The sequence below is a fragment of the Alligator mississippiensis genome, chromosome 6 (assembly GCF_030867095.1).
Source record: "Alligator mississippiensis isolate rAllMis1 chromosome 6, rAllMis1, whole genome shotgun sequence".
Taxonomy (NCBI): domain Eukaryota; kingdom Metazoa; phylum Chordata; order Crocodylia; family Alligatoridae; genus Alligator; species Alligator mississippiensis.
In genome coordinates this window covers 71,680,499-71,702,449 of record NC_081829.1, presented here as the reverse complement: position 1 = coordinate 71,702,449, position 21,951 = coordinate 71,680,499, and the positions used below count along the sequence as shown (strand labels likewise).

Below are 21,951 nucleotides of genomic sequence, written 5' to 3'. Positions count from 1 at the left end.
TTCTGTTGTAACCGCAACTCAAGCAAGTCTCCAGCCTGCACTGCAACCATCTCGGTGTAAGTAAACAATCTTAAAATCAACCATTACGTGTCTGTGCCTAATTCTAGCTCGGTGCCCGCCCTCTCCTACCCGGCCTGCCCGGGCTGCCGGCCACAGCCCGCGTGCAGAGCGACGAAAAGGGCCCAGGGTTCGACCCCGCCCGCACAGTTACATACTTGTAGTATGGAAGAATCTCAGGCGCAAAGCTAGTGTCTAATAAAACTACATGTCTGCCTATCTCCTTTTTTTAAAACTAAGCTAAATACATACACAATGGAGAACCAGCGAAACAAAGGGGTCACTAACTAAAATTGTCCTGTAGTTGGTATTGAGCTAATTCTTCTATTTATTTCATACTGCAGTAAACTGGGTAATATATTTAACCACTATAATCTTAGAAAGGTAAAAGAAAACACTTGTACAGCCATCACTGATTCCCACTTACCAAAATGTATGTGCTAGCAATATTATGCCAACCCACTTTAAAAGTCAAACTTCAGTAATGTCTTAATTCACTTTAGTTTGGTAAGCTATTATTCAAGGAGAAGCTTGTGCTCTTAAGTCACATTTAAGCATTTTTTTTAAATCTCCCTGTACATGTTAGAAGGAACATTTGATATATGGGACCACTCAACCAGGACTACAGTAAATATGTTTTTATATACTCTTTTGCCCTCAAAGTTTACCTGCAACTTTAAGAATGATTCAGAAGCACAATGTTGTTTAGGGTTTTTTTAAATTCCAATGATATAATTACAAAAACACAAAGGAGACATGGAGAGAGTGAATACCACAACAGGCCTAAATTTGAATCTGTGAGATTCACACATTGAAAACAACTATGTTGCCAGCAAGCCTCACGTATACATCACATCAGAAGAAGCTGTGATTTTAGGAGTGTGATGACAGTTCTATATCCAAAACTCTGTCCTAGCAAGGCACATGCATTAATCAGTTTACATCAAAGTTACTGGGAACACAAGGTCTATGACTAATTTGCATCAGAGTGAACAGATTGCAGTTAAAGCCAACTTAAGTTTGGAGGTGCAGCAAAGAGCTTCCAGTGATCCCAGAATACAATACTGCATCTTTTTCCAAAACCTCTGAGTGTGTTCACATTTGACCTTTAAGCCACCTTTTACCATCACTATGTTATACAGCACATCCAGATACTGTACAGTTCATATTTTTACTATTATTATTACAGATGTAGGGAGCCACTATAAAAAGGACACAACGGTGGTGAAATATACTCAACACAAAGAATAATACCCCAGGGCTGTGTATCCAGCAATTTAAGTTATTTTTGTTCCTAAAAATATGTCTACTTTTATATATGTGATGTTATTTGCAAGAAATAGCACTAAATAGTGAACCAAGCGTGGGACTGGGAGGCTAGAACTCTTGGGCTAGAATTCCGATATGTTGCCAACTTGACATGGGCCACAGGGGAAGAGATTGTTTTGTTCTTCAATTTCACCTATTTGTGAAGCTGAACAGAATATCTAGGTGATTCGTTTTAAATTTTGTGCAGGACGTGAGAATTTTTTTCTATGGACATCAAGTAGGTTTTCCCTAAGTTTGAAAGCTTTGAGAGCAATAGATAACCAAGCATGTCAGTAATTCTAAAACTGCTTCATCTCTCCAAGATTATAGTTTTCTCAGTCCAGCCGGCACAACATGCCTATTTCTGTAGTTACAGGCTCTTTCTTACCACCTTCCTACCTTGACGGTGTTTCTAAGAATGAGTATCACAAGGCAAAATCATTGCCTTGAATAAGATAATTAGCCTTCATTTCAAACACAAGCTTCCTATTATTGTACAGTACATTCAGGAATTCAAATCCAAGTGCAAAAAAAAAATTGCTTGGAAAATTCTGTGCTAAACCACAGTATAGAACAGAGACACATCCTTTATCTGGTTCGTTTGTCAGCTAACCAGTTCTCATAATGACAAACCAAGAATGTATATTGTGACAAACCAAGAAAAAAATCCTGTAAATATGGCAGAAAAGAAAAAGCATCTATCCTAGGATTTGCTTATGTGTATTCTGCATAGTATTAGAAACAAATTTTAATGACCCCTTTCCTCCTCCTCCCATTTTGTGTTTTTTTTTCTTTAGCCTACAGCTTAGAAATCAGCATTCTGGCTAACAAGTCACCCTTGAAATATTCTGTTTACCTTCTGAAACCACCAGTTACGGTCACTAAAGCGTCTGGTAAAAACATGCACACAGTATCCTTTATAAGTAGGCTCACTGCATCTGCTTCAGCCTTAGATACATAGGAAACAATGTCTTCATAGTGGAGAAACCCTGAAAAGCAATATTATATGATAAGCAACACGTTTTGATCACTGGGTAAAATAATTAGGACACACATAGCAATAAGCAAGCCAAAAATAAAGCTGATGGTAACCTTCTCACAAAGAAAACCTAAAAGGACTAACTCAATTCATATAAAGGACATGAGACTGCCGACCATTAGGTGCATGGTCAGGGTTATGACTAAATTGCTTTCTGAATTATGTACCTACCTGGAAGTTACAAGTTTGCTATAGAAATTACTGGACAGTGTGTCATTACATGTGTTGCATAGGATTTCAGACTAGATCTTTTCTTCTTTTTGTGTCTCTATACTACATCTGGCCATTTTGTTATACATGCTTGTGCCCATTTATTGTACTTTGTGAGATCTTTCATTGTACGTGTGCCTTCAAGCAATGGGCATTGCAGCAGGTGTTGCACTCCAAACCATGATTTTGATGATTTTCAGACTATATATTCATAATGAAGTCTGTGCTTTTAATCGCTCAAAAGATTATTTTACTTTCATGATATTTAAATTATGATGCTACCTCTCGAATGCCAATTCAAGAATGTTCTTATTTTCCCAAGAACATAATTGGGAGGACCTGATGATAAAGATTTCAGGCTGTCTTTAAATCTTCCTTATGTATTTTTTATCTCAATGAAAGAAAATCTTTAAAAGGATCGCAAGCATTTGTACCCCTCTTGTAAGAGAATGCTTCCAGACAGGTACAGGGCACCCAAAGGAAATACTTCACTAGTAGATTTTCTTAGAAGGTCCTGTTTTCAGATGGGCTATAATCCAACAGGTCCGAAAAAAAATATTGTAATGCTGAGGGCCAGGATGGACTTTGCAACTAGAAACTACATGGCTCCAAAGCCATGTTTCCAAATAGAAACATGGCTCTAAAGTCTCATGGTGCCCTGCCTGGTCCCATGCGCTGGAAACTGCCACAGTAAGATTGGAGGGTCCTTATGTTTCTTAGGAGAGCTAAGGGAAAAGTGTCAGGAAAGATGAGGAGGAGTTTGGGTTCTTATATAATCTTGGGAGGCAGAGAAGAATAGCTCATTCTGAGTGTGTTTTTTCTAAATCTGACTAGCCTAAAACCTATGGCCTCTTTGAGAGCTAATACCAAGATTCCAACAGCTTAAGACATCAGTGAAAATTTACTACTGAAAACTTTATTGTAACAATCATTTGAACACTGACTTCTATGAAAAAATATGCAATATTAGTGTTTATAAAAGCTGTCTTCAAAGAGTGGCAGGAAGAGTGTCTGTAGAGCAGGCTACAAGATTGTGAACATCACTATCTAGTATACATGAGAGAGAAAAAGAACATGTAAAAATTGCATCTATCTGCACAAAGATTATTGCAAAAAACAGCAAATGGAGTGAGTTAGGGAGTTTCTATAGCATCCATACTAACAGTTAAATGAATGGAAGATTAAAGAAAATATAATTTGCTATCTCTAATTTTCCAATACATTGTGATAACATATTTTCCTTTTATAACCATTATATGGAATTAATCCTAACAAAAGTGGAAAAAAATGATATTGTGGTATTTTTACCCTTGCATTTATATTAAATTATTTTTTTCTTGCAATGCACTGAAAAGGCATAAATATTGCACATAAGCCTAGGAAAAAGAGGTTTAATAACCTGTTTTGAAAAAGGAGACTAGGATAAACATTTGTGGTTTCTTTAAACAAGAAATCCATAGTTGTATGCTTGCACAATAGCTGGATATCAACTTGGGACCCTTAACAGTAAAAGCACAAGGTTTTACTCCTTGAGATAGATGGGATGTCTGGATGAAGAGTGAGCTCTTTACTTCATCTTGAATAGAAAAATAATACATTCGGATAATTATTTTGTAAGTATTAAAATTACAATTAGGGTGTTTTTACATGTGCTCAGAGGTGGGGGCGGGGGCGTTTTAATTAGAGCAACTCTCAGGACCCACTCTAATTAAAACGCCCACAGTGTCACATGTACTCATCCTCCTGCTTCTCAGAATGGCAACAGGGATGCTTCAACTGAAGATTGTTCAACAAGCTTTAGCTAAAGCACCCCCACCACTAGTTTGAAATGTGGGGATGCTGAATACATGAGACGCTGCAGCATGCTGGAGTGTTCTGATTGGAACACTCCAGCAGACTCAATTAATCAAGACTAATCAGAACACACTGGAGCATGTGTATAGGTGCCCTTTGTGGCTTACTAGCATGGGCAATCAAACTCAGGGCTAGTAGCAACAAAAGTTCAAATCTCTACTAATCACGTTCATTGTGGTTCTCTAGTGACTGAAAAATGCCTTTGAAAATTCTTCTTGAAAACAAAATCAGAACTATTTTAAAATCCCCAGAGGCTCTTCTTCCTCTGGCATAATTCTAGCTGGATCTTCATACTTCCAGTTCAAAATGAACTAAAGACTTTTACTACAGTACCACAAACTGTTAAAGTTGACTTGAGTTTGCAATAAGCTTCCTAGGAAGAAGTTCTATTAAAAATCACTCAGCTAGCTCACCATCTAAGGAAAGTTCAAATGAAATGTATGGGTTGAAAACATTAGAAAATTTTAGCTATAAAAGTTGAGAAACACGCATTTGAATAACTTTACTTTTTGGCCAAGTCACAAAAAGTCCACCCCCTCCAGCATAATTAGAATCCAAATAAAAATGCCAGTCTTCCACTCCCGTCCTGTGCTGGGCAATGACATTGCCCTGAGGTTCAGTCCTGTCACACAAAGTCTTTGCACATCAGGATTGGACCCCCACCTGCCTACACTGGGCCCTACACCACTCCCATGCACAAGGCTCCTGACACTATTTGAAAATAGGGCCTCACCTGTATTGCCCCCACTCAGCCCCACATACTGGTGTCAGGCTCTGAAGCTCCACGCTGCCCCCCTAGATCAGGCCCTGCACACCTCCCTAGTACACAGGGCCACAGCCTGCAGGGCTTCCCACCAACCTGCATGGAGCCCCATAGGCCAGATAACATGGCACCAGGGGCCAGATCTTGCCTGTGGACTGGGGGTTGAACCCACTCTGGTCTTGAGCTGCCAGGCTGGGTACCCTAAACAGTGGAGCCAATTTGCTCTATAATTCAAATTTGCTTTCTTCTCTGCCCAGAGCTTATGTACCAACCTGGGGTTTCTGGGAAGTTTGTTCCCTCTAGTCTTTCCTAGCTCTAATGCTGGGGGGTCAAGGGTAAATCCCCACGGTGTGTAGCACTATGGTCATAGCCCCATTTGGTGTAGCCACACATGAGCTCTCAGTGTGGGGTGTGGCCAGAGCCCCTTCTTTCCTGCTGCTCCAGAACCCAGGGATTGAATGCTGCCACTGCCTCTCATCCCTTCCTTTTCCTTGCTGCTGAATTCAGTTGGGTAGAAGGGGAAGGGGAAGGGCAAATAACAGCGCCCATGGGCTTTAGAGCTACCCAAAAGCAAGCCCTACAGCCAGACCCCACTCCAATCAGCAGGTATGCTCAGAGTTCCCTGCTTACATGGAAGAGCCCATAATGACCACACAATGAACTCAGAGCTCACTGAGCATGTACAACACAGGCAAAGTGACAGGGTGCATCAATCCCCCTTGCCCTGTTCTTGGATCCACTACTGGCTGGGGTCAAACAAAACCTTCCTTAAAACAGGGTAAAGATAGCCTCTCCTATCCTACAGCTGTGTTTGGGATCAAGCAGGGTACCCTCGGCCCTCAGTTTCTTTCCACTGCAGACCTTTACCACTCCAAGAAACTATTCTATTTAGTTCCCATCCTCCCTTCAGTTCTGAGCTAAAACTCCTTCCTTCAGACACAGTGATCACAGCTTAGGTCTATACTTCATTTCTGGCAGATTTGCACAACTCACAAGAATCCTGTTGTACCCCAGCAACATTCCTCCCTGCACGTATCTCCTGCCTCTTTTGTAGAGTATCAACAGCACAACCTTCCCGTTTTTATTGAACCACTGGCTGCCTTTTTATCCCCCAGCATCCACCTATTAGCCAATCTTTGCCACATAACTTTACTAATTTCCTCCCAGATAAACTGGGTCTGGGACAGATGTAGTCAATCCTCTTCAAGGGCCAAACTCATTGAAAATGGGGAGCACCTATATCAGATGGTGAAAAAAAGACCCACTAGACCCACCAATTTGTCTTTAATCTGGGACTGTATGAACCTGGGTGATTTCAGTATCTGTCTCCCTTCTCTGATAGTTTGAATGCCTGTAAATCAGTCTAGTACTTCTGTGAGTACCTAGCAATGTCATTTCTAGAAACACCCATCTCAAAGATGACCCTTCCTGGAATTACATGATTTTACCTAAGAACAGGAGCTTAGAGGATGATTGACATTCAAAATATCCTGACTATCTATATGTCAGTCTGAGACGCTTATACTCAGAGGGTCTCAAGCAGGTCCAAGAAGGTGATCCTTCCGCTCTATGCGGCACTGGTCAGGCCGCAGCTGGAGTACTGTGTCCAGTTCTGGGTGCCGCACTTCAGGAAGGATGTGGACAGCATTGAGAGGGTCCAAAGGAGGGCCACCCACATGATCAGGGGTCAGCAGGGCAGGCCCTACGAGGAGAGGCTGAGGGACCTGAACCTGTTCAGCCTCCAAAAGAGAAGGCTGTGAGGGTATCTAGTGGCAGTCTACAAACTAGTCAAGGGGGACCAGCAGGCATTGGGAGAGTCCCTGTTCCCCCGAGCACTACAAGAAACAACGGCCACAAGCTAGCGGAGGGTAGTTTCAGGCTAGACATTAGGAGACGCTATTTCACTGTCAGGGTGGCTAGGACCTCGAACCAACTTCCAAAATATGGGGTCTGGCTCCTACCCTGGGGGTCTTTAAAAAAAGGCTGGACGAACATCTGGCCAGGGTCATTTGACCCCAGTACTCTTTCCTGCCACAGCAGGGGGTTGGACTAGATGATCTCCTCAGGTCCCTTCCTACCCTACCAACTATGAAACTATGGTTTGATCCTGCAGGCTGATGAAATAGATTCAGATATGATTTTTAAAAGGAAGAGATGTACCCAAAATTATACACTGAGTGTCAGCGAATGTGAATAGAAAATGAGGGTGAATATAAGCAAGGCAATCAGAGATCCTAAGTTGATATAAAAACACACTGGGGGTGCCAAGAGAAAATATACCAACATAAGCTCCTTCTAGACTTATTTCAACAGGTCGATTTACTCCTGAACTTGGTCCCTAGTAGGTGTGGAATTCCAATTAAAGTTTCATTGAATTTAAACAGTTGCAAGATCTGTTTGGAATCAGAATTTGGGCCATTCTTAGTCAAAGGATGAAAGACGCTGTACATGTGAGTGCAATATTTGTGAGACTGCACCAGTACTTAGTATACAACTTGCCTCACTCTATAGGACTTTATTAAACCAAAGAATATTTCACACACTTCCCATATTAATGTTTAGAATGAAACCACACTTCACCTCATTCTGAACTGTACCTTGTGCTAATTCTGCTCTGCTGGAGCTCCCATTATGTGAACATGTTTGATTTTAACAGCTAACTTTATGACACACATTTTCCTGTCATTTTTTTCAGCCTTACTCTACAGTATATGATAAGGGTCATGTTAACACTTTTATGAAGAGGGAGCCTACCAAGCCATCTAAAGTTTGTCAGACTGTGTAGCTCAAAAGAAGAGTTTATTGAACTTATATAAGCCTTCATTCAACATCAGTAGGCCTGTCAGCATCTCCTTTTATTATGGGAAGTGTCAGGTAACTTTAATAAGACACAATTACTTATAACTTTGCCACACTTTAAACATCTGGGCTGAAGTTTTCCATGCTGAGCATCTGCTGGAAAATTTTCAGCTAAAATGACTGAGCTATTTCTTTAAGGCCAAGAAAAATACAGTATTTTGTCCATGTTAAAAAAAATTCTTGTGATCTTTTCTTTGAAAAGTTGTCCTGCCCCATGCTTTGACATGGTGTGGCCTTTCCGCCAGTCATGTTCCAGTCATGTCCCCCATGAATCCACCCAAATGTGGCAAAATAATGAGCTTCAGTTAATAGAAATCCCTGTTGTTAGCTGCTAAATTCCCAAAGATGCAGCGCAAATTGAGCAAGTACCAGCCTCAAGTTAAGTGGAACTTTCTCTACAACTGCAGTTTTGGACTGCTGTGGCCAATGTAAGACCTGCATATGGGAATCTGACCTGAGTGTAGTGAGCCTGTTTCTCCAGTACTTTCATTGTTTACAATACTGGGCTCAAGCAGCAGGGAATAGGAAACTGCCTGACAAAGGTAACAAGAGCTGGCTTGCAGGATTGGACCAGAGTAGAGGCATAGATTTGCACAAGGCTCCTGGGTAGGGAGATGATATGAATTGTGACTTGCATGAGTTGGCAGAGGGAAATGGACTAGAAGTCAGGTTGGAGGACAACTGGGAGAGGATGAACAAAGAGTCTGAGCCCAGGAGTTGGGGAAAGAGTGGGACTAGCTAGACAAAAAGAGTACAACTGAGAATTAAGGATGGGGAGAAAGATGTAGAAAGGGAGATAAATTTGATGAGCTAATCAGGTGAGGGAGAGGATTAGCAGTAGTTGGGCAGGAGAATTGGGATAAGAACATAGTGGAGCACGCACTGAGATTCCAAGCAACCCCAGTAGGAAAAAATGGAACAGGGAGCTAGTAGAAATGAGGAACAGGGGTCAGAGAGGCAACTGGAGTCCATGTAGGAAAGAGACACAAACTGGACAAAGAATGAAAAGAAAGGAAATTAGGAATGGATAGGCAAAGAGATTGTTACTGGACAGTCCAGAAAAATGAAATTAGGAATTACAGCATAGGAAGACTGCATCTGGGATCAGAAGACCAAAGAAAAGAGGACAAGATTGGGATGAGGTGCTGGAATGGTAAAACGGGGCTTAGCAAAATCAGGCCAGAGGGAACAGAGCTGAGGGTTCACACCTGAAAAAGACAGGACACCTGAGAGGACTGAAAAGAAGAATCCAAACCCAGTAGAAAGCACCGCTGTTTCCAGCTTGGAATGGAACCTGATTCCTGACTTCACCTTTTCTCTGCTACGAGTGAACTTCTGAGAAATGCACTAGCACCTGTCCCTTCTATGCCTTCTAGCAGTTTTACTATTTGGAGAAGCGCCTCTTCTTTAATCTATGAAATTAAATGCAGGAACTTTAATAATGTTTTAAAGTCAAGCCCTCACATGTTAGGAAATGCCAGAATTATGCAGTTTTGAACAGTTTCTTTACTACATAAATCCAGAATCATTCTCAAAGCAGGTCTAAAGCACTGCAAAACTCAGGGAATCAGTGGAAACAATAGCATATGCTCATGACATTAAATACTGTATCATGATTCATATACACAAAAGGGCCAGATTAATATTGTACAACCATAGCTCTGCCATTTCCTAAAATCTCAGTGCTGGAATTCACAACTACAATAATGTTCTTTAACATAATTATTTGCGTGTAAAAAAAAATAAGGAAGATTTTAAAAGAAGAGATTATATTATCTAATTTAAAGAATGAATATAGGTGTTAACATATGCATATGTTTTAAAAGAAAACATCTTTTAAAATAATAGTATGAGATCTCAAAAATTCTTTTTAATATCATAATTAAATATTCAAAATATATTAAGGCAAGAATATGAAAAGGGCCCTATTTAAATTTTGAAAGACCTATCTAATTAATGCTGTTTTCAAGGTAGTAGAGCACTGAGACAGATTTTTTAATTGGATTTTACCTGCTATCTGCATTCGTGACAGCTTCAGAGTCTTCTCAGCTTTTACTTCTTCCAGAGTTCGAAAACCCATTCTGTACCATTTTTCAGTTGTCTTCAACCCCACTCCGAACACAGAAGTAAACAACTAAAGCAAACAGAACAACACACATTTCAGTGAAATACAAACAATTGGTGGGGCAACACAGTGCAGCTTTCTAAGGGTACGCTGGATTAAGAGAAAGTAAAACACAAAAAAGTCAAAAAACAAACAGGCTTGTTAGCAGGACTATAATGAGAGAAGAATTCATCCATATCTAACTAACTTCAGATGAGTATAAATTCCTGTGTACAATTCCCCTGTTCAGTCAAGTGCTTTTATACATTTATTGTCTTTTAGGAACTTAACATCTAAAAAATAATAGGTAGTGTCCCACCCACTTGGTATGAGTTAGTTATAAGTGCACTTTGATCAAAAATTATCAGTAGGACTAAGAAACTATACTTGTTTTCAGCATTCAGGGATGAAAAGAGTAATTTTATTAATCTTTATGGACATATACAGACATTCAAAAACTAGGGGAGGAATCAATTTCAGCAGTAGCAATGCGTAGGGGGCACATGGGGGTGCATGTACACCCCCTGGGAGTGTTGGTGCACCCCCTGACAGGCCATGCTCCCCACTTAGGTGACAGGCAGGGGCACTGGTGGCCCTACTGTCAGTGCTGGCAAGGGAGTGGGAGCGCCAGATAAAGCGCCACAACCAGTTCCAGAAGCACCGCGGCCGCTTCCTGGTCACTGTGTTCGGCCATGGGAGACCTCCCCTCCCCCCCCCCAACATTCCTTGACTGGTTGCTGGGGGGGAGGCACATGCGCCCCCTGACTAAGGTAGCACCAAGTGCCCATACATTTAAGTTATGTGGTTTTCTCTAAATGACCTTGCTTAGATTGGGAGCAAACTGCCTCCCTTTTGGGGAGGGAGGCATAGCGGCATTTCTGCATGCCTCTTATTGTGCCCTGCAGACTCTCTAGGGTGCTAGAGACTGCCAAGCACCCAATCCACCCTGACTGGCTGCCAATCATGGGCAACCATGCCCCACATCACACACCAGGACATCAGTATGCAGCCACCCCCTCACTCTGGAGAAACATGAAGCTGGCCAGCCCGAGAAGTCTGCTACATCAGGGGTTCCCAACCCCCAGGCCATGGCTCAGTACTGGGCCATGAAGGGTTGGCTGCCAGACTGGAAGTGAGCGCAGACTGGAAACCCCAGACCAGCAAACCACAGACTGGAAGTAACTGGCATACTGCGGACCGGCAGCCAATCCTTTTTTATACTGAGTATAAAAAAAGGTTGGCTGCCAATTCACAGTTTGCTGGCCCATGGTCACTTCCAGTCCACAGTTTTATGATGGTCCTCAGCATTAAAATGTTGGGAACCTCCGTGCTACATCACCAATCAGTTCAGCATGCATAATCCACAGCCAGAAAGGCCATCCAAGAGGTGCGCTGGTCATCTAGAATGTCCTGGCCAACTGCTTCATCCACCGCAACAATCCACAGGAGGTGGTCACCAGCTTCCACTGCATGGGCTTCCCCAACTGCAGGAGGGCCATGGCCAGTACCACATCCTCATCCTCTGCCCACCCAAAGGCAACCTGTGCCTCCTCCTGCAATGAATTTCCTGCCAGTGATTCCTCAGGCCCACAGCGATGCCATGCATCCACAAGAGCTATTTTTCTGTTGTCCCCAGTTTCATCTTTGGTACTGTCATCGACCCTTCCTTCATGATTGGGGACCTGGCTTAACCCGTCCAGCCTTGGCTCACGAAGCCCTACTGGGGGCAGCTGGACTGCCTAAAGGAGCATTTCAGCTACTTTTTGAGCAAGTGCTGCATGACTGGTGATTTCTCCTTTGGCCACCTCAAGGCATGCTGGGAGGATCTCACCACATGCCTCAAGGTGGAAGAGGAGAATCTGCCAAAATTCATCATTGCTAGATGCATCCCCTACAAGATCTGTGAAACCAAGGACGATGTTTTCCACAAATCCTGGACAGAGGTGGCACAGCATGCAGAGCATCATCATGCTGCTAACTCCCCACCACATTGGCTGTGGGCATAGCCCACCCGCTTCCCTCCCCCCACTTCTCTCCAGGAACTTTTAATTTTTGCCAGTGCCTAGGCCTCCATCACAGTCATGTGGAGTGGGGTAGAGCCATAATGTCCTGGGCAGAAGGGCATCCTTGCTTAGTTCCAAAGTATTCACCAGAACTGAGGGGAGGCTGGGCATGAGTGCTGAGTGGCGCTGCATGTGTGGGTGCTGCACTAGTAGTCAGTGGAGCTTTGGGAGTGCTCTGTGTGTGTGAAAAGGGGGCAGCGAGAAGCCATTGGAGGAGTGGGAGCAGAACATTTGTGACAGTATTGTCAGAAACAGTGTCCTGGGGGCTGGATGTGTAGCCATGGTCTGCAGGGTCAAGAACCAATGGGGGTGCTCCCACAAGGAGGAGGGCAATGGGCATAGGTTTGGGGCCCAGGGTCCTGATGACCATGGCATTGGAGCTTTCCCCAAGGTCCTGCACATTGTGGTCTGTTCATTCAACAGTGCCTGAGAAAATGTGAGGGGGATTCAGGTCTAGCTGCAGGTGGACCTTCACTCTGAGATCCTGTGATGAACTGGGGACCAGTACCAACAGGCCAGAGACCTTGGGGACCATCCCCATTAACATACCTTGCACCTCACGGACCCCAGGGACCTGCTCCCAGGCACCTGATTGTACTTTCATCCTAGGACCTCCCTGTACCTCCTCCTCCAATGATGCTCCTGCCAGTGACTCCTCAAGCTCCCCAGTCGTGCTGTACATATGTGAGGTGGTGATGGCCCTGTCCATGCTGAAGAAGTGGGACAGCTCCTCAGAGAAGGGTATGCTCTGCCTTTTGGCTCCGAATTTTTTATTGGTGTTATGCACACACTTGTACTGAATCTTCATCCATTTAATCTTTGGTCCAGCACTGCACCCAGTCCTCATCATGGCTCTATACTTACATCTGTTGGACAATGTGTTTGAACACACCCTTGTTATGCTGCTCTCTGGCAGAGCTGGTCCTGGGTCTCCTGCTCACCCAGGGGGCAATGAGATCCTTCATCTCCCCATGGCTTCAGTTGTGTGACCACAGTTGGGAACTGGAGAAGGATGGGATGGGTTCTTCCATGGTTTATGCTGGTACCCATGGGGTCTAAGTGTCTGTGAGTGGGTGAAGGTCTGGCTGTGAGGAGATGTAAGGAAGGGTGGTTGTATGTGGGTGTGGATCCCAGCACATGGCTCTCCCTCTCACTCCAGCTGGGTGTGGTCCCTGCTCCACAGTGACTGGGGCTCCACTGAACAGGCCACTCCCATGACCTCAAACTTTCCAGGGGCTTCTAGCAGGTGCCCCCATAATGGTGGCAACACCCCATGCCCAGGATCATTTCTGTGCAGACCTAGTCCTGATGTTCTGCCCCCTGCCACCCTGTTCAGGAGAGGGGCTGTCTATGCTGGGGTCCAGGTCACAGGGTGCCTGCCTTTGGCCTCTGAGATGTGGTGTGCAGATGCCAAGGTCAGGGTACATGGGGCTGTGCCCAGGTGCAGAGGCATGGGGGTCCCTGGGGGTGCCAGGGTCAGTGTCTTCAGGGCTGTGCTTGAGTTCAGGGGTTATCTCAGTGTTGGGGTCTGCATGTATGTTGTAGGGTGCTACATGACAAGGTGTTGGGGGTGTGAGGGCATGACTCTGAGATGTGGGTGCCCAGGTCCTAGGGCTCATGCAGGGAACACAGATGCCTCACTTCTTGCTGCCTGCTGCAGCTGACAGGTGGCTGGAGGCAGGAGGCAGGGCTGTGGAGAGAGGCTGTGATTCCTTAGCACTGGGAAAGCCCAGGGGCAGGGTCTGCTGGGTACTCAGCCAGAGCAGCCCAAAATGAGCCAAGTGCTACCACACTTCCTGCAAAACACGCTGAGATGCCAGAGGTCAGCAATCTGACTTGAATTGATAGGCAGAAAAAAGCTATTCTTCCAAACTACCACAACGACTTCACAGTATGAAGGAGAAAAAAAATGACCCAAAGTTTTCTACTTAGTCTATTTAGACCTAATTTGTTTCCATTTTTGAACTGCAAGTCTTTGCTTGTACATTTGAACTTTGATGCTACTCCACTCCCAGGAGATAGGATCAGTGAGAATAGTCTGGATCTTTAAAATCTACATGGATGGAAACAGATGTCAATGGAATTCTGGATATGGAGGGTACATAAATAAAAACAGTGGCTCTATATTTTAAAAAGTAACTTATAAAATATAAATTTGGACCTGATTCTGATTAATTATTTTTCAAAATTCAATTCAATTTCAAATGAAAATACAGAGGGTGGGGTTTTTTTCAACTGTTATAAATACAGACTGACAATCCTGCAGGCCTTCTTACACTTCTCACTACTGGTTATCCTTATTTGAAATATAGATTTCACATGAGTAAGGGCGGTAGCTTTTACATTTGCTAAATTGTATTGTGTTTGAGAATAGAGCAGTTGTTTGCCATGACCCTGCTTAAAGATAAGTTTTCCTGGCCTAAGACAATACTACTGCTTATCTTTTCTCTCTGCATACATCTTTCTCACAAACATCTTTTCTAGTGAAGGTGCCAGTATATGCTATCTGCCAGATTATAACTGGGCCTGTGTCCAATTCCGTGCTGCTGTCCTCATTAATCCTCTCATCCTACACACAAATGTAATGGCACACTAGGAAAGATTTGGTAGGGATGGTCCCTACAATGATACCTGGGTCTTCCTACCCAATTAATCATAGCCAATGATGGTCCCAGGTGATAAACCTGGGATTATATCAAGCTGTACCTCTGGTGCGCCTCTAACTCTAAGCTGCTCTTTTATTGGGATAGGAGAGATAGTATTATCTCCCCCTAATATCTTTAGGCTTAAATTGGTACAGGTGCAGAGGGAGGGGAAGTTGGGTCATTCAGGCTCTCCTGTTGCTACAGAAAGGTTTTTTATCACACCCATACACCCAGGTCTTGGGAAGACAGAGCTATGATCATTACCCTTCAGTTAGTAAAATTACAACTCAGTGAAATTTGGGGTTTCTGCTTAATGGGAAATTTCTTATTAGGTTGCAGTTCATTTTCAGTTTAAATTTTCTGCAACCCGGAAGCTCACTGGGATCTGCAGACACTCAGGTGGGGTACACACATTGAAATAGTCTGGGAAATTTCTCCTCAGGGGGTGGGGTGGGAACCCTTTCCTGGACACTCCTGAACAGACATTTGACTGCTGAGCCCCTGAAGAACAGAGAACTAGCAGTGCTGATACTACATAAACAAGGGACTTCTATGCACACATCTCACATCTCAGTATGCTCTCCAGACTCTTTCATTGTGCTTGGAGACAAATGGCAGCAATATATAGGGCAGTTCCAATTGGCTGACCCAGACTGCTCACTGTCTGCCAGTGTCTTCCTGCAGCAACATGTGGGAATTGTGAAAGGGACATTTTCTGCTCTTTGCTCAGCTAGAGCACTTGAATCCATCTTGAGTGACACTGTCTCCCAGAGCATGGGGGGAGGGGGAAGGAGTGGGGGAAATCACCCTGGAATGCTGGAAGACTTTTCTGTGGCTTCTCTCAGAAGGAGATTTGTACAGGTATTTGCTCTCTCAGGACAGACTCAGGAAAAATTTAACCCTGGTTGCTCCCAGGTTATTTTTCTCCTGGAGTAGCCATTTTTGCTCTTGGAAAGAAATCCTAAACATCTGTACACTTGTGGTTTCTACTGAGAGAACAGCGACTCTCCCAGACGAAACTGAACGTTTATACATGGCCTGAGTGAAACTGATGTTGTAAGAGCAATAAACTTGGTAGGAATGTCAAATGGCATTGACTAGGTGGTGGTGGGTTCCCAAGGTCTCCAGTTCCAGGGTAAGTCAATCATGGAGGGCCCTGGACCTCCAGGGTGCCCAGTTATATAACAGATGCACAAGGTGGGCTACATCATAGCTCAAACTTCAAACAAATTACTTGAAGCTCAGAACAGCATTCCCCAATTAAATGTTTTTGTCTGAAAATTTCTAATGAGCTCCACTAGCTATTGTTACAGCTAAGAAGTTGTTGTTATGTTGTTTTAATTATTAAATTTTCTTCTCCATTCACATCAAAACAGAATTGCATCCATATGTTCCCACATTTCACTGATTAGGTCACAACTTTGGCAGCAGAAAAAATCTTTGCACAAAAGGAAATGTCTTTGGTGGTTTTGAGCTGGATGTTAGATAAGGAGGAGAATGCCCCACTGAAACACCCAGTCTATACAGAGGCTGTGGAGCCAGGCTAAACTACCACGCTGCTTCTTCCAGTAAAGCACAGGATTTTTTTACACCTTATGTGACCACTGTGTGCCATGTATGACCTCTCAATCATGCAATATCTTTTTTTGGGAATTCCCAGAGTAAAGTTACTATAGAAATATTAATCCATGGGATTAAAAAACAATATGGATTTTTGAAAAAGAACAAAAGGGGAATGAATTATTAAAAGTTGTATGTGATATAAATTATTACAATTACTACTCAGCAAGGTCAGTGTCAGGAGAGAGAATCAAGGTAAACTACTAACACAAGCTAGACTGCTTAGCTTTGCAGTTTCAGGTGAAACACCAGATTTTAAGTCACATTCATTTTCATTCATGACCTGCCTTCTTTTATCTGTGTAGTAGTGCTGCCATTTAATACGTTGCTTTCTACTCCTAGGTTTTTCTACTGTCCTCACTAATTACAAAGCAGATGGTTATCTCTCTGATTGCTCAAAGACACCTACATTCATAAATAATAATGGTGTGAAAGTTGAATAGGAGAATCACATTTTAGGATTTGGTTGCTTCATTTATAAAAACATTAATATTTGCATCATTCACTCCTGGGTAAGACCCATCAATCTGTACGTAAAATGAAACTAGTCACTTGGTGCATCTACGTATAAATTAATCTGATGCAATAAACTCCAGCGCAGTTCACACAGTTTATTGCTCCCAGGCTCAGCATTTACAAAAGTGCCAGGGACCACAGAAGGCTGAGCCAGGATGGCACAGCCCAGGCTGGCAAAGGGACCAGGGGGTCAGTCTGCCAGCCCAGGGCTGCTTCTGCCCAGCAGAATGTGCTGGGGAAGGGCTGACTGGGGCACAAGGGTGCTACAATACAAGGCTAACTGGCAGGCTGCCCCACGCTGTAGCACCCTTGTGCCCCGGCCAACCCTCCTCACTGTCTACACGTGTGCTGCAGCAGAGTAAATAAGCCGCTGTAGAATAGTACTTGTGTTAGGCAGTACTATCCTATGGCAGAGTTAATTAGTTTACTCTGGCCTAATAACACAGCTCATGTAGACAGAGACACTTTACTGCAGAGCTAATCAGGCAACTCAGCAGTAAGTATCTCATTTAGATACACCCACTAATTCTGAATGAATAAGTGGTTTTTCAGAGTGGCTGGCTGCCAAAAAACCTGAAACAAATTCAATTTGGTCCAAACTAAAATTTATGTTTTCCCCTCTCATCAAAGCAAAAACTAAAAACAAAATTTTTCAATCCAAAGTAAATAGTTTCATTTTAGACAATCATAAGAAAAGTAAAGGGCTAGATTCCCAGAACTGCCAAAACAGAAGGGGGTGTCCCTCTTATCTGATTGCCCAGGGGTTAGGTCACTCACCCAGGTTGTGGGAGAATAAGTTCAATTCCTTCCTCTTTCAAAGGGGACATTAACTGTCAGCTCCCACAGGAAAGGCCAACTCTTTGTATAAATAATTAGATGCTCCTCCAGGACAGACTGGAATCCAGGTGGCTCCAAAGCCTGCTGGCAGCTAGGGTATATGTATTTAAATCCTGTCAGACAGCAAAGGGAACTGAACCCCTCTTCTGGGTGAACTTTCTAACCCCCGAGCTATCAGATAAAAAAAGATTTCTTCAGCACTGGCACTTTTGTGAATTTAGATCCCCAATGTTTTTTTCAGCTAAAGCTATTCAGCACAATCTGATCAACTTCACAAACAGATCTCAAATATCCAGCATCATATTTCTTGATGAATTTACTATTCACCAAAAACAAAAACCCCAAGTCACTGGCATTGGGATTTTAGTATGTTTTGCTTCCATTCATTCAAAGATAATTTTGAATACCAAGTTTGTTCCAAGAAACAAATCAAAGCAGATATGTCAAAGATGTAAGCAGTGTTCAGTGGATCAATATCTCAGGTGAACAGTGACATGAAAAGTGGAGAAGAAAACCTCCTTGCTCTCCCAAAATGTGTTCTTTATACTCATTTTGTCAATACTGTCTCTCTCAACAGTTGCACTGCACATTCATAGGGTTTTGATGAATAGCTGTACAAGCCACATATCACTGTGCCTTTCTATTGGATCTGCAGCCTTTGAATTTAGACCATACTAGCTGTATCCTGTGTTTTTCTAATGAGATTAATTCTTTGGAAGTAATTAAGATAAAGAATAAAGAAGGATGAAAATCTTGGATAATATTAAATAGGAATTACACTAGATTTTGTGTATATAATGGATTAAATTACTTAGTCTGTCTGAAGCATGGGTGTTTATGAAAGAATATAATTATTTTTAATCTTATTTTAAAAAATCATTTAGATTCTTATCTTTTAATGTTTTTGCTAGCTCTGCATTTTCTAAAAGGGCCATTATTGGTTCCAGAACAATTGCAAGAAACTTTAACTCTGTGTAATGGTTAGAGATCTATAGAAAATGGACTCTAAGCTACTGTCATTTGAAAAAAACAAAATTAACTTTTTATTCACTATAAACTGCAATTCTTTAGCGCTCAGTGAAGTTAGATGCACAAAATTCACTACCTAAGGTTTTTTTGTGTAATAGATACCCCATTCCTGATACTGTATTTATTGTTACTGCTGGATTTCTGATGGTAAAAGTCACTGTATATTGACTCACTTTTTACAGTCTCAGTAATGAGAAAAATTATTCTCCAAATGTTTGTTGTAATTCATATATTCAAAGTTGCTGCAATTTGGTAACATTAAAAAACTCATATTTATATAATGCTTGGTTTGCTTACAATAAAAAAAATCCTACCAGGCTAAGAAGCCTATTGGGTTCATGCAGTTAACTTCTAGAGACCTAGTTTAAAATTCTGGCATTAGTCATACAAATTCAGAAGAGTTTCACCAAATTTTTGTAGCCTCATCCTTTTTCTCAGTAAACATTTCTGTGTATTACAAAACTGCCACACAGCTGGGAACTATTCAACATGATAGTCTGCATGCAACAGAAGCTCCCATTAAAATTACAGCACTACTGCAGAGTAGGACTGATACACTGTTGGAGCAGTATGGATATAGACATTTGCAAAGCAGCCCACGCTTCTACTGTCTTGTGCTTAGCTGTTGTTATGCTCTGACATTTTCCATGTAAGATATTTCTAAGGTGCCTATCACATTGGTATCTAGGCAAGTTAAGGTTTACATAAACCTGAAAACTTATGGCCTCCAATGAAATATAATTTTCAAAGCAACTATAACCAATTGTCTACAAATTTCCATAGGGCAGGATTTTCAGAAGGGTCTAAACTGAATGCCCATCAGTTTCTGGGTGTCCATATTCACATACGTATAAAAGAGTTCTTATTCTTCATGTTCTATATTAAAATCCAGTCACTATTTTCATTTCTTTGTAGCACCCCGTAAGATCAGTGAGAGTTACTTGTAATTATTTATGGTCAGAGCTGTCCTTACGTGTGTATCTCACTGGGTAATCACCATTTATATTGTGAAGTGTGAGATATACCCATTGTTTGTGACATTTGCTATGATTTTTAACAGTGCAGTGTATTGAATTACCATTGGTTTTTTGCATGTAACAAAATGCACATTTAACAGCACTGATGTAATGATCACACAATGTTCATTATAATGTTATTTTAGGAAGATATTACTGAAAATGTCTAAAGCATTAACTTAAATCTGAAGGAGACGCAAGTTTGGTCACAACAGCTTAGCAATTGCCCAACTAGATCAGCCCTAAGGTCCACCTAGCCCAGTATCCTGTCTCTGACAGTGGCCAATAACAGACGCATCACAGGAAGATGCAAGAACCCCATGATAGGCAAATGTGAGGTAATCCATTCCCTATATAGTGTTTTATTTTGGTCTCTAAAAAGTTTGTTTTAACCCCCAAAGCCTGAAATACCCTAATACCTTATCCTAAATTTTTATCATGATAAATTATGACAACTCTGGACCCCAGATTTTGTTTTTACACACACACACGCATTATGTATATATTTTGTTTATATATATTTGTTTAAATTATATATATATATAAAAACAAAATGGTGTGTATGTGTGTATACACGTATGTATACACACACACACACACATATATATATATATCCACTCCAGTTTTGACTCCTGCTATATTCTTGATCTCAGCAACTGTCACTGAATGCCCATTTATTTGTGTATTATGAAAACAGAAGATCCTTTCTATAGATAAAGATCATTCCCTCTTATTTATTTCCTAAATTAAACAATCTCAACCTTTTAGATTCTCTTGTTTTCCATAGTCCAGGCTTTCTCATCACCTTTTTCTGATTATGTGCAATAAGACTTTTACCCGTAACATTAATGACCAGTACTAGTCTCAAAATTATAGATTATCTTCTTTGTCTTTGTCTTTATAATGTTCTCTTAATTAAAATAAAGCTTGTTTTTGCATTTGAGTTTATCCGTAGCAAGAAGCATAGGCAATTGCTAGCAAAAAAGAAACTAGGTTTCCTTATTTGCACTATATGCAAGAGAGAAGGTTATGCATGAATACACATGTGCCATATCAAATTTTGTCAGCAATAAAACACTGAAAAAACTGAGAGTTCCTGTGGTGGAAGGAGCACTGAAAGTTTACTAGGTGGGAACTCCTCTACTACCCCATCTGATTCTGTGCTGTGCTGTATCCCAAGCAGAACTGTCACTTTGCTTGTGAAACTAGAAAATGCCTGCTGACAAAATTATCCCTCCATCCTTCCCCTCCTTTTTCCTGGGAGGCACATTTCACCAGAATTAAAGATAGCTCTTAGTCATCATCCTCAGCCTGACATTTTTCCAAGATCAGAATAAGACTTGGTTGTGACAATCATGACTAATGAAGCAGAATAATATTGGGTTAAACCTAAGCCAGAAAAGAGTATATGTTACATTGTTTTTCAGGAGAAAATTACTCCTTAATTTAAGTTCAATACCAATTACATATGTATCACATTAATTAGAAAGATAGCTGATTTCAGAACAAATCTCTTTCTACTATGCAGCTTCTTTTTTACTAAGTTACTCTTTCCTTAATATTGATAATTTAATACTTGGGATGCCCCTTTACAATAATGTACATGGCACGATTCAGTGAAGAGTGATCAAACAAATATTATAGCTACTATGACCAAATTAAGAAGAGGATATACTTACTTTGAATGATTTGTATCGTTCATCATTTGATATTTCTTTAGCTTGAGAACTCTCTCCTTCTTCTATTATTTCCTGTATGGAGAAGAATAGAGTACTTTTAGAATAAAGATTTTAAATTAATTTATCTTGAATTTAATATTCCAATAGTACAGTAGGAAGTCATATCAGCAGGTGAACACACATATCCCAAACATGCACACGCACACATGCACAAACAGAGCATTTTTGGTGAACAAAATAGTTTTATTTATTTGCAAACAAATCCTGCAATATTTATTCAAGTAAAAAAATCTCACTAATTCAGGAAAGGTGTAAAGGTTTGAACCATCCAAAATATTTCACATTATAAAGA

At 41.6% G+C, this 21,951-nt stretch overlaps 1 protein-coding gene across 20 annotated transcripts in view; it reads right to left on the bottom strand.

Moving 5' to 3' along the window:
- The window catches only part of DNTT (DNA nucleotidylexotransferase), a 358,214-nt gene that overhangs the window by 159,972 nt on the left and 176,291 nt on the right, over nt 1–21,951 (bottom strand). For all 20 annotated transcript variants that reach the window (XM_059730000.1, XM_059729999.1, XM_059729987.1 and 17 more), the window contains 3 exons: nt 21,600–21,671; nt 10,101–10,224; nt 2,222–2,354 (listed from right to left, as the gene is read on the bottom strand). In XM_059730000.1, coding sequence (XP_059585983.1) covers nt 2,222–2,354; nt 10,101–10,224; nt 21,600–21,671 — 329 coding nt within the window. The remainder of the gene's footprint in view (nt 1–2,221; nt 2,355–10,100; nt 10,225–21,599; nt 21,672–21,951) is intronic.